The 18,062-nt window shown below is 38.4% G+C and overlaps 1 protein-coding gene across 3 annotated transcripts in view; it reads right to left on the bottom strand.

Moving 5' to 3' along the window:
• Positions 1-18,062, bottom strand: part of NELL1 (neural EGFL like 1) — a 281,618-nt gene that overhangs the window by 228,771 nt on the left and 34,785 nt on the right. For all 3 annotated transcript variants that reach the window (XM_085300904.1, XM_085300903.1, XM_085300902.1), the window contains exon 4: positions 2,990-3,086. In XM_085300904.1, the coding sequence (XP_085157030.1) occupies positions 2,990-3,086 (97 nt within the window). The remainder of the gene's footprint in view (positions 1-2,989; positions 3,087-18,062) is intronic.

The raw sequence follows: 18,062 nt of genomic DNA on the forward strand, positions 1-18,062 counted from the left end.
CATTACAGCAGACAGAAGAACTACCCCCTTTTGACATCAACCACCTATTCAGTAATGTATTAATAAGCCCATTTCTGGGGTGGCTTTTTGGAGGGAGCCTTAGGTAGGAGGGCTCTCCTCAGCGAGGAAAGGTGTTTTGCTGGTAATTCTGGAAGTGACAGCAATCAGATCCTTCCCACTYTGAGGGTCCCCTAGACACCTGCTATCCCTGTTTTCCTCCTTTCAGTTGTATTTACTTTTTTTTTTTCCTTAATCTGATTATAACATTCTTTAGCATTAGAACAATTCTTGCTTTTGGGGCACACAAAGAAACCTGAAGAGTTAGTGTGAATTTTTCAAAAGAAAATTCTCTCTAAAGCAAACAGACAAAGCTGCCTCAAGTCTGCTTTGAATTTGCACCCTCTGATGTGCTAAAATTGTTCCGTCTCATCAGGGGAAGTCCCAGCTCTGACTGCTCAGTCATAGCAGATAGTAAGAAATATCAGTTGTAAGAGGCTGGACTTAACTCCCACGAGCACGCTGTAGAGTACTTTACTCCCCAGCAGTACCACAGCCACTGCAAGGCTACTTGTGGAGTAATCATTACAAACAGGGATGTGGAATAGACGTATAAATAAGGAAAATGGCAGCAACTGGCCACAGCGATTCAACACAATCTTTTTCTCTTATTCTTCCAATACACTGAAGAAGTATCAYCTGAATCAACATGAGGATGTGACTCTCAATGCTATTAATGATATGCTTTTATGGAGCAGGAGACACTCAACAATTATTTGACTATCATTAAAATAAGAATATATTTGGAATAGCTAAGATAATGCTCAGAACAGTACCCAATGCTTTCTCATGCATATATTATCAAGGCTCCAACACATATACAAAAATGCTAATTCTTCTTTTTTTAAAAAAAAAAAAAAATGTATTTCCCTGCAGATCTCTATTYACACTAAGGAAACTAAGTCTATTTTTCTATATGCTAAAACAGTGAAACAAATTGCTTTGAAAAAAAGAAAGAGAGGTCCTGCTGAGCATGTAAATATATGCAAAGAGATGTGAACTCTTTATAAACTGGCTAAAGCCCAAGCTTTTGCAATGAGTAACATAAAAAAGTAAGAYTTCTGAAACTCTCAAGCAGGATTAAAAAAATACAACCAATTACATACTTCCTCCCTGAAGAAAGTTAGTAAAAAATTCAAGCATGCGTAAAGCAAAGTAAGGCACTTGTCGACTTTCATTACAATCAATAAAAACTGTCAGCTCATTAGCATATCATTAGCTACCCTGCTGTTTCCAAAGTGTTAATGCGTGGAAATATTAATTTACAAACATGTAATATTCCAGAGTTCTGCAGCTCTGACTGCCTGCATAAAATAAGAATTTAAGATGGGTCAATCTAGTATAACTTCTTCTTTCCCTATGCAGCTATGAACATATGTTTACCATCTGTGGAATTATGGGAAGCAGCTGACGTAAAAAAAAACCAACAGCTGTAGAATAAAATAATGCTATCAATTCCACTTCATAGTGACAGCTCAGCTGGTGGAAGATCAAATGAACTCCAGGTTCAGAGCAATTCTYGGACTGTAATTTAAAATTAAACCAAAAGTTAGCTTTTGCCTCTGTTTCACAATTAAAATTGTTGGAGGTGCTTCAATAATCTTACCCTAAGTAATTTAGCACAAAAAAAATTTCCTAGCTTGTTGAAATTGAGGGATTTTGAGGAGAGGTCCTCAGAAAAAAAGCAATTTGTAAAATTCCCTTATGAACTGACTGTGTSAAAGGGAAACTTAGCATGTAGTAAATCACCTTGACACCAAAGCAACATCAATATTGAGGATACACAGATTAACCTATCATTAAACTATGAGCTTTTATTCATAGATTCTTACACCAAGATTTGTTTTCCAAACCTGGGAGAAATATCAGAAACATTTCTGTAGCTCACTTACTAAAGAAAAGTATGAATTTTAAGGGACAGGGTTTATTTGTTGTTGGATATTTGCTCACTTGTTAGCCCAGCAATTCAACCTTGACCTTAAAATCATATGGCCTCATCAGGGGATGAAAAAAACTGGAAGAAAACACACAGGAAAGGGGTCTCCAAGACTCAAGGCATTTTTCTGTCCTTTGCCTTTTCTGATCTTCATGCCCATACTGGCCTGCTCCGGGAAGGTGCCATGGGGAGCCTCAGAAATAGAAAAGGCGACAGACAAGCCATTCCAGCCAGAAGGCAGGAGCAGTGTGCGTCCTGGCAGCTATTTGCTTGGAAGCAATAGAAACAACGCAGGACAAGGCATGGTCCATGAATGAAACCTGCTGACCCATTAATTCAGCCACTGCTGAGAAACTTYGATGACACATGCTTAGTTGGGGAAAATATATAAAAAGGAAATTACCCCTGGGAACTTCAAATCTACTGTGTTTTGCAGCAGGGCTTACACGTTGCATTTGATGRCTAACATCTGCCGAAGCCTGAGGAAGAGCAGGCAAGAGCAGCTCTTCTATTCTAGAAGTCAGTGCTGGAACAAGCAAATGAGAAAGAGGCAGCAGAGGTCACATGTGCAAAACTGAGGAGGAACTGGCCACCAAGAATGACTAGAGCAGTACTGCCTGGCCATGAGACCATGGCAGAGCAGGTGTCTTAGGAAGSTTTAAAGATGAAACCCAAAAATCAACTCAGATTCCTTCTACACAGTCTCACTCCAAGCACCAGAGATACAAGGTAGAGTGCAGGAGGAGCTGTGAGCTTGATAAATGAAATTTAAAGCAAGCAACCCCAAATACAGGATACTGCAGTCAATGATTACAGGATTCTGCCTGCAGAAACTAATCCTCTTCTCTAAGTGTTGGACCTGCCCTAAATCTAAGGCCCTCAGTTTCTACCAAATTCACACAAACCAGATTTCAAGAGTGTACGGTAAGTAGTCAGAGCTATTGCATTGCCTACTCAGTCATTTACTTCTTCGTACACTATTTTGTATCTGCTTACCTTAAAGAAACCATGTTTCCTGTTTCTCTGTCCAAGCCATAAATTGCTTTCAGGTGTCAAATTCGTTTCTGGGGGATCAATGACACGTTCATAAATCCTGTAGAGGGAATACATTACCATTACTTGTATTCTGTGTTTTGTCTCCTCTCGGAAAAGTTCCTAATCAATCAGCTAATGAAAAAGAAAGTTGTATCAAAAAAAAATTCTTCATAAAATACTAAATATTTATCATTGATAGTATTTTCCCATTTAATTTTTTAAAGTTTAAGTAAAATTCCTTCAAAACTATTTAAATCAGAAACATATGAAGACCGTACAAAATTGAAATTCCCCTTTTGCAACTGTGACAACACCGGGATGAAGAAACTCAATGCCAGAACCTACTCTATTGGAGAAAACAGAACAAAATGCAGAACATATCATCTTAGGGGGTCTCTTTCAACCTCCACTACCWGTTCTAGTGAAAATATGTAGTTGGAAACAAGATCCAACCAGTCAGGGAAACTACACCTTGGGATTTTCACAACTTTCTGGAGTTTTGAGTAGACTTCACTAAGAAACTCAATTCCACCTCCTACTGCCACAGTCTCTTTGTCTCCACATCTTTGTCATTCCTCCCTGTGTCTGGACTGTTCACTTTATGCCCTTCTCCCTTGTTTGCGGCTGTTGTCTATTCCCTTTGCTTAGGTGTTCTCCATGTAAGCTTCCACTTCTGCTCATCTAACTTGCCCATGCCACAGGTACAGGTCCAGAAGAGAACAGGACCTCTTTGCATTTGTTCGATACTTAGAATAGCAGGGACCTTTTCTTGGTTAATCTTCAGAAATTAAAATAATACATAAAAACAACAACAAGTAATATCAGATACATAAGGCAGCTTCATGTACTGCATAAACTTACATTAGAATGCAGTAATCTCTGTCCCAAATCTCTAAAKTTAATTCATGATAAATTACTGCAACATAGCATTTTTAATTTCCAAAAATAAGTATCTGGAGTTCTAAAAGGTTTCAGCTTTACTTATTTATTTATTATTTGCTTGCTCTTAGGACAGCATAACACCTCTATTCAGGAACWCAGACTACTCCAATGATCATACCATCCATACCAATTTATTTCTGTTACTGTCCAGCTCACAGTGGGTACGTATTGGTCTATAATCACACCAGTATGACAGACAACAGAAAATAATTTGAACATGTCAAGCCCTGTAAAGCATCCATATGCTTAAAGGTCTGAACATTCTTTTTTCTTCTTCTTTCCCATATTATCATTGTAGCTATTGCTTTAAAATGAACATGAAAAATGAACACCCAAGAAAAATACAAGTCAATCCCCACAACTCGGTACACTGTTATCTCCCTATTTACACTCCAATCGTTTCTAGCTCAAAATCACCTAATGTAATCATCGATTTTTGTGTTCTAAGTTGCCAAGTTACTGGGAAATTCATACGTTTTCAGAGGCCTAAAATGACCTCCTAGTATTACAGAACTTCAGAGAAGTTCTATCAAGTTTAACGTCAAAGTACAGAGAGCCATATATTCCCTCCCACATTTGCTTATCCAGAAAAGGAGAAGGAAATCATCTGTCAAAACAAAATGGAAGCAATCAGACTAAAAAGCTACAGGCAAACTTGCTATTTCCTTAAAAAGAAACTACAACAACAAAAAAAAGCCCCAAGGTAAGAACAAAATAGTTACATTATAATTGCAACTAAAGAATGTTAGCAGAGAGGTCAGAAGAGCTCAAAAAATAAAATCATGACTTTATTTTTCAAGCTTATTGTAATTATAATCAGCCTTAATTCATCTCATTTCATCAACATGACGTATTCAAAGCTCCCAGAAATTTTTGCCACTGCTAGTTCAAAGTGTAGATACTTACTAGTATCTATGAATTACCATGCTATTTGAACTGCTCAAACAACCAAGCAAGATGGTATTCTTTTAAACTATGCTTTGAGAATCATGGGAATTTTGCATGCACTAGCTCTATCAATATTTTAAAGTGTAAGCAGACCCTTTCTACTATACCACATGCAAAATTAAAGACCTACTTAAACACAAGCCTGCTGTTAAAACGCTGAACACGGAACAAAGTAATTGACGTGCTCCTTGAGAAAGACAAGAGTCATGTCAGGAATTTCTCTTCAGATATATAGCACATCTTTATTCATGACTTMGGTTAATAATGTCCTCACTAAAAACTGTCTAATCCTTTAAAAGGACTAGTCGATATTCCATGAAGAATTTCTGTTTTTAAATTTCTGTTAACAGAGAAATGCCTATGCTTAAAATAAAGCAATATAACAGGTTCAACAACACTACTTATTCGAGAGCATTGGAGTTTTTTGCTTTTTTGTTTGTCTGTTTGTTTTTATTGGCCTAGTAAAAGGTTATAAAGGGATTCTGCAGTATCTGCCTGTGATTATGTAAGAAAAACTAATTTTTCAAAGTATACAAATTGACATGTATTATATGACAGTTCAATAATAGCAAGGAAGGAAGACTAATTAAAGGCAGGCTACAGTGATTTATCTTGCCTTTCCTTACAGTTTAACAAAGATTCAACCTGTGTGGAGAAAGGCTACAACGACCTTTCTGCCAGTCTCTTCAGAACATTCAATCCGTAAGATCCATGCCTGAGATGCTCCATATTCCTCTGTTGTTCTGCTCTAATTGTATTTCTGGAGCATGCTGCAGAAACACACCTTCTGCTCTGAGTTTAATTAGGATCAAATACAGGCTGGTTTGTGCCTTAATCCATGTGTGTCTAAAAGACTGGTAGGGCTTCTTCTCCCTAGATCTACCTCGGTTTATGATTAAAGTGAAAGCATTAGATGTAGATCAGGATTTGCTTAATTTCCTACGTAAAAAGGGGGTTGGGATGATGCTATTTGGTTCATGGGCAACATGAACTTACTTTATTATTGAATACTGTTAAACATAAACCTAAAGGGCCGAGTAAGCATGAACACAGCCTCTCACTACCCCTGTAATTCTCCCTATGCTCCTGGGAGGTGTAAAGATCAAAAAGTGCRTGTGAATCCATAACAAAGAAAGTAAACCATAGTAGACCACAAGGAACATGGTTCACCATATAGTRCATTGTTAATGAAGAAGAATTAAAATTAAAAACACAAACAGCTCTGCAGTTCATGAAAAAACAAAAAAAAAATTCCAAGGAACTTTTCCAGCAAAAATGGAAGCTGATACTCAAAGGCAAAACACCCACACAAAGTAAAACCGGAATTACACAAAAAAAGCTTTTGAATCAGTATGAGAGAAGAAACACGACAGCGTTACCAAACGGTGGATTAGACAAAGATTAAAACAAATGTTTTCAAACAGTGGTGAAYGAAGCTCCACTGGTTCTGTACACTGGCGACTGACCGATGTACAGCTGGAGCAGAGCCAGGAACWCGACACGTCTCTCCTGGCTGCCAAATCTAGGTTTTAAGTCACAGGAACATCAGTAAATAGTACAGCATTCTCAAAGCGGGTTTTGGAGAAGAAGAGAGACTTCCCAGACATTGAAGACCTGCTAACCTTACAAAAAGATCAAGGCGCACCTCTTACAGACCTATCAAAAGCACTGAGCACTTGAGTGACTTCCAGAGGTTTTCCACAYTGAGACAAACCTGGAAAAAAATGAAAACTTTCTAGCACATTTCAAAACGTAATGAGAAAAGTGAATACACTAAAAGTAAAATTYTATTATAATTTTTACTTGTTAAGTGGAAAAGCCCTTGCTCTGATCCCCTTTCCTGCATTGATTTTCTTGTGGAATAAAAGAGGTGTTTTTCAGATTGAAAAACTAGTGTTGCTGAACAGACATAAAAGGACCCTTCTTTCTTTATACCTGCATTAAGCTTGCACTTYATTCTCATTTTCTTGCTTGATTTTCTGGGCTGAGGTGTGTCACTTTCCATGGCTTTATCCATGCTTGACCAATACTTTGTATGTGGCACATCTATTACCCTTCCAGTTTATGAAGTGTTGGTCTAGAGTTCCTTGGAGATCAATTTCCAATACATTTGGCTTTGATACCCACACAGAGAAATGTGCAGTGCACTTCACAAGAGCAGGAATGCTTRGAAAGAGGACTCCTGGGAACCATGGTCTCTAAAATTACTGCAGACTGAATAGCCCCTCCAGCACCAGAAGACCCAGGTCTCTAGGTTAATAGAAACTCTATTCCGTGCTTCAGATTTTCAGATTTATGACTGCTGCATTCACTTTCCAAGAGAAAGCTTGATTTGCCCCTTCTTTATGCTGATGTATTTCAAAGGAGCTAAACGATAAACCTGGAGTAATACAACTATGAACCAATCCTCCTTTCTTGAAATGTTCATGCTTAGAATACATATTCTAGCCACTGGTCCATTTAGCAAAACATAAAAAAAAAAAAGCACCTGCTAATTGACAAAGACACATAATATCCCAATGGTTTGTATTTATACACCTACCCTATCAGCACACTTTGATTTACAAAGTATTTTTATGCAACCCTCAAAACACCTTTTCTGAGGGAGCATTCCAAACAGGCACCTGTGACATAAGGAATACAGGCATACAAAAAATAAAAGATCTCCRAAATAATCAGCATGCTCCTGGAAGGAACTGCATCTCAAATATCTGCATTCAAATACACATATATACACCTTTCTCCACACAGAGGAAGACCCTCTCTAGAAACCTAGCTCTTTTGGACAAGGAGACAGGTCCTTTGTGAGCACTCAGTTTTAAATGATTTTTATCATCTGGATATCGTTCCAGTTAGACAGGGAAATACTGTTATCCTCATTTCCCACGTGCAAACTGATTTTGACTGATTTATCCAGCATCACAAAGACTGAGTCAGAAAGGGACCTTCCCTAAGATTTAAGMCATTAGACAGCCCTCGTGCCTTGGGCCATGTTTCCTGTGGAACAAGTAGGACATGGAATTTTCTCTTGAAGTAGATTTCTTGCATGCAATTTCAACAAGCAAAAGTTAACACTTAAAGAGCTTTTTTGTGTGTGTGTGCAGAGACTAAACTCTCCTTCATGCATATAATATTTGCCATGCCAAAAGCATTTTGGAAATAGCTGAAATTCTTAGGAGAACAAGAAAACAAACTTTGTCCCTGGTTGCATTCGGATATATAAACCAGAATGGACAGGAGATATGACTGACAAAAAATTCTGAAAAATAGAACAGACTAAAATTCCAATAGTTATTACAAAGTAGCATGTCAAATCATGAAATTTCCTAATTATTTTGAGTCTAAATATTTTGAGTCTAAGAACAGAATGCTGCCTTCTCAGATTTTTAAACTAGGTATGAACCACAGAGATTTCTTTTATTATCAGTGYTGTAGTCACAAATAGCTGTAATCTAAATACTGCTGTGGCTAAAGCACAGCAAGACCCTCATTTCTCAGCCTCTGGTCTCCACCAGTTCAAGGATGGGTTTGTATATTCCTGTTTGTCACATTTACTCTCACGAAGCCATAAATTTCTGTGTAGCAATCAGGTGTGGATTTCGTCGCACCCAATTTTAGATGCCTCAAAGGTATACACCCACAGTGGAGCTAGTCATCTGGATTCACATTAGTTGTTGAAGAGACATAAGTGTTTCTAGGGTGTGATTCATCTTACTGTAAATGAATCACTCTCTGAAGGCACCTCTAATGACTGCACAGGAGCACTTTGACATCAGCGTGACTCATCAAAACAGATTTTTGAAATTCAAAACCTGATCCTCAAAACTGACATTCCCTTGAAAACATGCCTCACCTTAAATACATCCATCTGTATCCTACGAACCTTTAAATAAACTAAAAAGCATTCAGAATGTCACACGCAGTAATGCATCATTAACGTCAGTCTTTGAAATAGCACTCAGCTTCTCTAATAAAAAGGCAGGCAAAGGGGGAGCTTCTCTCCTAATCAGCAGAGATGCTAACCACCTTGACCACTGTTACCATCTTCAGCTGAGGCTGCAAAAACTCAGTACTTCCAAAATAAACGTCAGGCCTCTTAGCACAGCCCGTAACACAAAAATAACTAGCCAAAGTTTTCCAGCATGTTTTCTGAATCTCAACTACATAAAGAAACCAATGATTATTTAAGACTCTAGCTTTACAATACAGTATTGGCCTTCATCTTTATGTCTATTCTTCTGAAGGGATTAAGAACTGATTTTGAAAAGAAATACTAGGATATCTCTACATACTTGTCTTTCAACCCACTGTTTTGTCACTTGACAATGCTTCCCAATGAAAATGTGTCAATACCACTATGATTGKTTTTGGTTTTTTAATAGTCTTCACAGATAGGATGCATTTTTGACATGCATTCAGCTCTGGAGCAACTTTAACTGAATTATTCATTTAGTCTTCTATGCTCTGATTCAGAAAAATAATCTTCCTGGGGGAAATTTTGATTTTTCATGCTATCTCTTCTGTCATAGTATAGGAGTTCACAATCACTTAACAAAGAAAAGTAATTTAGATAAAAATTCCTGTGTTTGAAGGAAGCTTTTTGTTATTAAATTTTGAATGTACAATAGTAACCAACTATTTAATCAAAGTTATTGTTCAAGCTCAGAGAGAGAAAAAAATAAGTGGTGTCCAGGAATACTGCATGTTAGGAAAAAGGCTCAAGAGTTTAAAGAGTTTAAACTCAAGTTTAAAGTTCTTTTTAGATTCAGACACTTAAACCACTTCATTGATTTTCCTGTATAATCATCAAGATAAAGTGAAGGTACACTAATTTGCAGTTTAATTATTCAAAATAGAGAACCTAAAATTAGCAATAAAAATGTATCTAAATAAATCTGTATAGGCAACTTATTTTTCCACAGGAGAGAAATGCAAGTTAACTTATTTTTCCACAGGAGAGAAATGCAAGTTAACTTCCAAGACACTCCAACACACAGGAGCAAACATAATAAATGAAAGTAAAGATTGTTAGAAGAGCACATTGCACTGCCAGGTTTGGGATTTTATTCTCACACAAACAGAATAAGGGCAAATTCAGAGAGATATTAGCTGCCCTTTTTGAGCTTTCTTTACAAAACACATTAGGCTTTTTTTTTTTTTTTTTTTTTTAATATTATTTATGGCTCCTAGCAGTGTTTCTTGGTCCCTCAACCAAAACTCATCATTGTTATCTATCCAAAGCAGGAGGTGGGACTCACTAAATGATATGACATAGGCCACACAAACGAAACTCTTCCTCAGAATACTACTACTTATACAGCGGTATAAGTATCTCTTGGAAATCTCGAAGTGCTTTACAAACAAGGTCAATTTTAACAACTTTAATTTTCAAGTGACAAAACAAGAATCAACTGGTTCCTGATGATTTAATAGGATTAAGACTGTCCAAGTCCCAGGCTAACATTGTGTTTAGCAGGCTGCAGTATTTAACCATCTTCATATAAAAAACAAAAGTACTCATGAATGGGCAAGAAACCCCAAAAATAGCTGACATCATGTTGAAGACATACTGAAATAAAAATATGTCAATGCCTACAACATATAGGAAAAAAGGCCTCACACTGATATTGCAAATATTTCCATTTTTGAGGACATCTAATCTAGTCAGAAAAAGAAATATGGCTTTTTGACTGTGATTTCCCACAGTCTGGTTTCCATAAGAGAATCAGAACAAACTAACGGATCAGCTACGAACTCCATGTAATGTACCTAGAGCACTTTTTACTTCACTGCACATGCATCACCCACAGTTTCTCAGACAGAAATACAGGACTAATACCCCAGTGTCAGCTGATTGATACCAGCTGGCTTGACTTCCAAGAGGTTATTGCATACTTCAATTTGCACTTTTTTTTTTAATTTTAAATAGCTTTCATAAAAGTACATTCTGACAAGGTAAATCTGTTGTAAATAGCACGTGGCTCATGGTACAAGTATTGCTCATAAAAATTGTGTGTAATTCACAGGCAGCAGAAGCATAAGAGGATCATACTCATCATTGTTTCAGGTGAAAATGCCAACTGCTGCCTTATTTGGCCAGCTTGGCCATCGCAGTGTGTAAGGTGGCTTCTACACTGGAGAATGCCTGATCTTGCGTGTAAAAGCAAATGTCATCTACGTACACAGATTTTTCTTAYGAGTATCAACATCTACAACTCTTATAAATTGATGTGAATTCAGGTACTTGCCTTTAAATATCTCAGTGTGGAACTGAGAGCCACATAGCTCAAACAATACTTTTCAAAGAGATCTCTGAACCAAAGTATTTTGGCAATCTTTTTGCCACTTGTAAGCCAATATCACTATCTGAGTACCAGAGCATACAACTGGTTAGCAGTAGTTTTTTTGTTTGTTTTACAATCACACAAATATCCATTACAGACAAGGAGACAAAGCCACTTATAAAACAGAAGACTAAAACTCAGAGCATCACTAAAAGACAGCCTTTAATATCAGCAAGCTTTGAATCATGTTCTAAATCAGAACATTGAATTAAAGCAAACTTCACAAGAAAGCTAAAAGCACAGCACTCATTTCTTACCGTACCAAACACCATACTAGATCCTCTTCTCAGCAACAGATGCTGAATATTTAGAATATATCCCAGATGCCAAGTATCAGTAACCCAAAACCAGGCAATTAAGAAGGACTCTAGAAATGTGAGAAATTAATTTAACGGGGTTCTTCAAAGGGAARAAAGAAGAAAAGCTCTTTTCCCACAAATTAAACAAGAAACCCTTAGATAGAGCAAGATAGATAAGAGATAAAAAGAACTAATAAAGTATCTTCTTGAAACAAGAAGCAAATTAAGCCTATCTTATATCAGAGAGCAATAGGGTTAAAACATGCATCATCACACTGGCACAAAGCAGCACTGGTACTTCAGATCTTGCAGCAAAAATAACCCTCCAAAATAAAATTCTACTAGAATAAAGAAGTCAAACCATGGTTACATGGCTTCTTATTTCCACTTCATCATGGAACAATCTAAGGTTACTGTTGGTGTTTGCCACAAAAATTTGTTAATTGAGAAATGGTAGCACTGAAACTCTGCTTCCATTACCTTGACCTGTGTTATTCAGGGACATGTTGAGAGCTGGCCTGAGAGCTGTGCATACCCATCTTGGTCACTACAGTAGAACCTGAAACTTAAGGGTGCCTCCTCCTTTCTTTCTTGTGCTGCTTTCAACCATAAAGTCACTTCACCTACTACAGTAAGACCAGTGCCACAGTAAGAAGAACCAGGTCAACTCCTTCCTGCACTGCTATGAAAAATAGTTTTAAAAATAAGTCAGCCAAAAACAGCCTTTCTCCTCCTCCAAAAAAAATCATCGTCTTAGAAGTTAATTGCCTTGTAGAGCAGCCCATCACAGGACTGTCTCATCAAGGGGTTCATGTCATCACTGATTTGTATGTAACCATAAAACACTCTCATCCACATTCCAGAGTCGATTTCCTTTCAYAAGCAAACGCAACACAAGCCAAGACACGCAGACTTTGCGTGCGCAGACCTGCCTTTGCTTCCATCGGAGCCCTCCCCTCAGTTTCATCTCCGCATGGTGCGGCAACACGCGGCTCTCCCCAGAGCAGCCGGTCCTTCCCGTTAGCTGCTGCCTCCGCGACGCCACGGAGGGCCGACTCGTTCCAAGTTCCCCAGCTGTTACTGCAGGTTCCCTGGGTTCCCGCATCTCCATTTTCCCATGGCACTTTTCAACTGCCTATTTTAGCCTTGGCAGTTTGGAAGATAACATCGCACACTTTCCATAATAACTAACTGGCCATGACTGARGAAACATATGAAGCAAACAGTAAACATAGAACAAGCAGTTATATTTGTTCTAAAATTAAGTTTTGATGGAAACCACAGCAGACAGACAGAAGAGCACTCTCCAGGGAGAGCATTCGGGTTTGGCACTCACTGCTCTCAGCATCTGACACGCTCCAGAGGTGAAAGCATGGCTCAATTGACAGCAATGAGAGTTTTGCTGCAGACTTCACTAGAGTGAGGATTTCACCCCAGGGATCCTGCACAGCACATCGTTCAGTCAAGTATAAGGTAAGTGGCTGGTGTGACACAAAGATTCAGCTAGGGCTCAGGAAGTCCTTTTGGTTGCATTATTTGACACAACGTTAGTTATTTGCATTCATTTTTGACACGCCCCGAGCCGGCCATCTCTGCACAGCAGCGGCTCTCTGACCTCGGGCTGGGCTCCAGCAGCGCACGCGGGTCCTCCTCCATGCCTTGACACAGCACTGCTCACAAGGTGTGACTGCATAGCATTCAGGAGGTGTCAGATCATTTGAAAAGACTGCGGACTATCAGCTACCTGGAGATTCAGATCTCAGGTCAGCATCTGAATAGTTCAGGTGCAGGGGCTCTCATCTGCTATTTGGGCACAGATCCAACACTTCTATAAAAACTATTTAACTAAAATTAGATTACTATTTTTCAGATGAGCTCCAGTATTACACTGCATGACTTTCAGTTCTAAATTCCGGAGTTTAGCAAATCACTTTGCAAAGAAGAGTTCACTTATGTTTTGGGTCTCAGTTCATGTGCCTGGCTGGTGCAAGATAATTGTTTTTATAACCTGAAAGAAAAAAACCCAAAGTATTTGCTCTATGTAGTTGATTTTCAAATTACCATGATCTCCTCTGTGTGTGTGTGACTCCATTAGCACTCCAGCAAACAAAAGGAAAACAGAACCACGTAATAGGAGATTTCCTCTGAAACAATCTGCCCAAACGAATCTCCATATACACTTCAAACTATGCGTGATAAATTTTCAGGGACTGCTTTAGTACATAAACATCCAAATTGAAGGGTTTATTACTTTGATTTAAAAAAAAAAAAATCTAACTGCATATCAGAACAACGTAAAAATATCTGAGAGCAAGATAATACACCTATTAACGTGCTTTAGAAAATGAATAACTCATTTGAGGTTTTCCAGTCCTGATTTAAGATTACTTCCTCCACCATTATTCATCCTCTCTCTCCAACACTCCCACAGCATACAAACACAATGAATGCAAGACGCCATAGTAAAGCATAGCACAATATTATTCCTGTCCTATTGAAGCCATGAACTCATCTGTCAATATTTTCAAGTCACAGGAAAGCACCATTAGATCTTCATTCACCAGTAATTGAGCTCTGTAAATTCTGGCTCTCCAGAAGTCCCTGCAACTCTCCAGACTGCTAAAAGCTCCCAGAGGAGCCCCTTAGGCCAGTCCCCAGAGGTCGACCCTGCTCGCTCCCTGCTCTTCAGCAGAAGCCTAACGAACATCRGCAGGCCTGGGACACGTTCCTGAAAGCAACCCATGCAGACTCCTGCTCTGCCCTGACGTCTGTGGGGCAACATGCGCTGTCCGGGTTGCAGCACCATGCCCCCGGTAGCTTCGCCAGTAGATGACATTGTTAGTAGGGAGTATAAGTGGTTACCTTCTTCTAAGTGAGGGAAGGATCTACGTCAGCTAGGCATCGTTACAGATTATAATAATTTTTCTTCTATCGTACTTCTTAATCACCTCAGAACTTCCACAGATACTCATGACCTTTTCCACATCCTACCAATGCAGCATATAAAAATGGAAAAAARAAATTCAGCTGATTCATCTAGGATTAAAAAAGAAACTTTCCTCACAAACAGGAACTGGGATAAGAGAGAACCTTTCAGCACTGGGCCACACCCGTACCATCATTACCGAGTTGGGTTAGACCCATACCATCATTTATTCTCTGCTGATGTAAAAGTCATCCCATGCAAGAAACCCTATTAAAAAGTTATATATTAAAAAAAAAAAAATCTTTTCTCGAGGTAATAGCCATACTGAATGCATCCTGAACATCTCCTTGCAGCTTAACCACACTAATGATAATGCTGCAGACCTCACAGCTGCTGATGGGACATGCCTGCTGGTGATCTCTCTTATTCTAAAATGTTTATAGCCTTTCTRTCAAATAGAAGGGACAAAAAATTAACTTTCAGTGCAGAATACCATAGGTCAGAAGTTGGGTATACCTGTACCGCACAGTTACAGCACCCGGCCCAAGTAGCCATCTCTCTGCCAGCTTTTGTTACAGATTACAGAACGAGGACAAGTAATCCAGGTCAGGTAACCACACTCAAATGCTGAGAGTAAATAACCTAGCTCCATACCATTCCCACCACACCATCTCTTTAAATAGAAAGTATTTTACAGGAAGTAAAGCAGTGGCTCTCTGTTTTAAATAGATGCCCTAACCTTCTTAAAATTTATTATATTTTAATGAAAGTCATAGGAAATATAAGAATTTGTTTAGAGAAGTTGAAAACCTCAGGATGGCAGCCTGAAGACCTTATTTATGAAAACTCAAAGGTTTGGGATTCCCATATTTGGATTAWGATGTTTTAATTTATTTATTTTTTCAATTAAAAAGTTCTCAATGCTCATGCATTTTTTATTCCTTAATGCTCTGTTCTACCAAGAGAAACATAAAAGAAGCAGACAGCCAGCTTTTCAGACTGAGACTACTTCCTAGCCTGCTCCAGTTTTATAAACTGCTCTCTCTACTCCTACCAAAAAGGAAAAAAAAAAAAAAAAAAGGAAAAAAAAAGTCAAGATTATGCATCAAAACCACAGATTGTATTCACAAAAAGGCACTCCAGCATATTTTCACTGGAAAGCATTAATTTTTGTAGGAAACTGTCTTCTCCCTTTTATGCCTGCAGATGGAGTTCATTAAGTAAAGGAATACTGATACAGTCTAGGAAGATGAGTACTTTCATAGCAATGCAGGTGATGAGAAACAGAACAACAAAAACAAGTACAGACACATCTGGGTTGCCCTCCTAGAAGGATGAGAGACACAGTGAACAATTTGGAATTTACATTGCTTAAATAAGTTAGCAATAAATACATCTTAATACAGTTCCTATTACCTCTTAAAGTTGTTGCTCTGATGCTGTTCCCTCCCAATTCTTACCAGTCTCTTAAAGAGTAACATTTTTCTGCGCTGCTACTGAGTTTGCCAGCATTACAGTGGACGGTCAGATAGCACTGGCAACACTGCAGACTCGTAATAGCTAAAAGTCATTTAAATAAAGTAAAAACAACGCCAGATCTGGTAAGCTCCGACAATTTCCCAGGGSTGAAAATCTCCTGACAACACAGCAATGCACAGCAGGACCTTTTACCTCTGCTCCCTTAGGAGCCAAAATCTGGGAAGGCRCACAACAGCTTATTTCATTCTGTATCAACCCGTTAGTGCCACAGGCTATTTAAGGTCCCTCTGACGATAAAGTAGCTCTAGATTAATTAACCTAAATGCCCACCTAAATGGCACTCCCTGACAATCCCCCTTCTCTTAGGGTAAGAAAGCACAGATTCTACAGATAACCTGTATTTAAAACAAGATTTGTACATCACTAGCGAACACAGCACTGAAGACGTGAAGAAATGAGTGTGTGCCTCAGTTGTGCATTTATAAYGAACACAGTTTTTTCATTTTTCTAAGCATCCTGAACTGTACTAGAATGTTAAAAGCACGTTAGCAAGTGTATCTGCTGCTACTCTGTCAYTTGTTTGAACTGTACTACTGGCTAAAGATTACCTCCTGAGACCAACGCAAAGGTTGTTGAAGTCAGTGAAAAGAATCCGATGGCGTTCAACAGGCTTTTAGTCTGGACTCTAATTTATATTCCTATGCCAGCMGCTCTAAGCTCTGTTATCAGACTGAATAACAGTTCTCATTCCTTGTTTTGAAGGAGCACTGAAAGGAGCAARTAAGATGCAGTAGGAGATGATGTCAAAAGGACACATACTTGGGCAAACATACCTCCTTTGATATATATGCCTCCCCCCCTCCATGTTATGTATCATTAGAACAGCGGCAATTATGCTGCTTTAAAGATGACTCTTAAAAGCACTAAAGGCTTTTACCAGTTCTCAAGTACCTTTCTCTAACCTATCCATGTCTGAAAAACAGAAGCCAACTTTGAATCAAATCCAAAAGACAATCAAGTACCAAATGTCAGAGCAATTTTACGAATCAGAGCAATGTAGATGAAAAGGCTGGGAAACATAAAAGTAGATTGGACAATTTGTTTACAATCTAAAAGTTTTCATCTCCAATGCTTTCTGACCTGCTGCAGTTTTTAAAGGCCAGAGGCTAGTCTTGAGTATCAATACAAATCCTGCAGCAAACTTGGGAAAAATATCAAACACAGTCTAACACAGACCCTTTCATTCCACTCTTGCAGGCAGATTAACTTTAATAGCACCACGCTCACAAATCACTCACCCAGTAAAACTTCCGAATGTACAACATATTATCACAGCCCAAAACAAAAGGATTAATGCATTTATGCAAATTCATGCACATCTACAGAGAYGCAATGTTGCCACCCTCCATAAAAAAATCCAGGAGGAATACAAAGGGTCTATTTTGTTGGTTGATTTTTTGCCTTTTTTTTTTTTAATTATTTTTACAGGAGTGGGGACAGTAAGAAAAAAAAGCATAAAACTTAGTTAACCAGATAGGTACATTTCAAGCTAAAATTTGTTTAGCTAGACTGATTGAAAGAACACTCCAAAACTCTGCAAGAGGTGAGACATGGTGAACCTCTTCACTGCTGTCACCATCTCTTTTCCTGTGACTCACTTGTTCAATTAAGTCTGCAAAAGTATCACTTCTCATTAGGCACCCTGAACTCTGCTGAGAGCCAACGACACCATGACAGCATAAAATGGTAACATTTAAATATATAGCCTTTAATACTGTATTCTGTGCATACTTTTAGCTGCAGATTTTCTGATTGTAACATTAAGGCTCAGGTTTTCAGTAGTCCTCGAGAACACATCTCACAGCCTTTCTCTTCTTTAGGCCAAGCATTTCACTCTCACATCTTTCAACATTTATTATAGTGTCAGCAGGAAATATTAGTGCAAAGGAAGGAAGGGAAAATAAAGGTGATTCCTCCTCTGAGCACAAAGATGTAGAAGGTTAAGATATACAGCAATCTATAAGCACCAACATTTACAAAAATCTCTAATTAACCAAATAGACGCCACAGCTGAGTCAGGAGCATAAGATCTTCCC

The sequence above is a fragment of the Rhea americana genome, unplaced genomic scaffold (assembly GCF_003343005.1).
Source record: "Rhea americana isolate MKP2758 unplaced genomic scaffold, rheAme1 scaffold_17, whole genome shotgun sequence".
NCBI classification, from domain to species: domain Eukaryota; kingdom Metazoa; phylum Chordata; class Aves; order Rheiformes; family Rheidae; genus Rhea; species Rhea americana.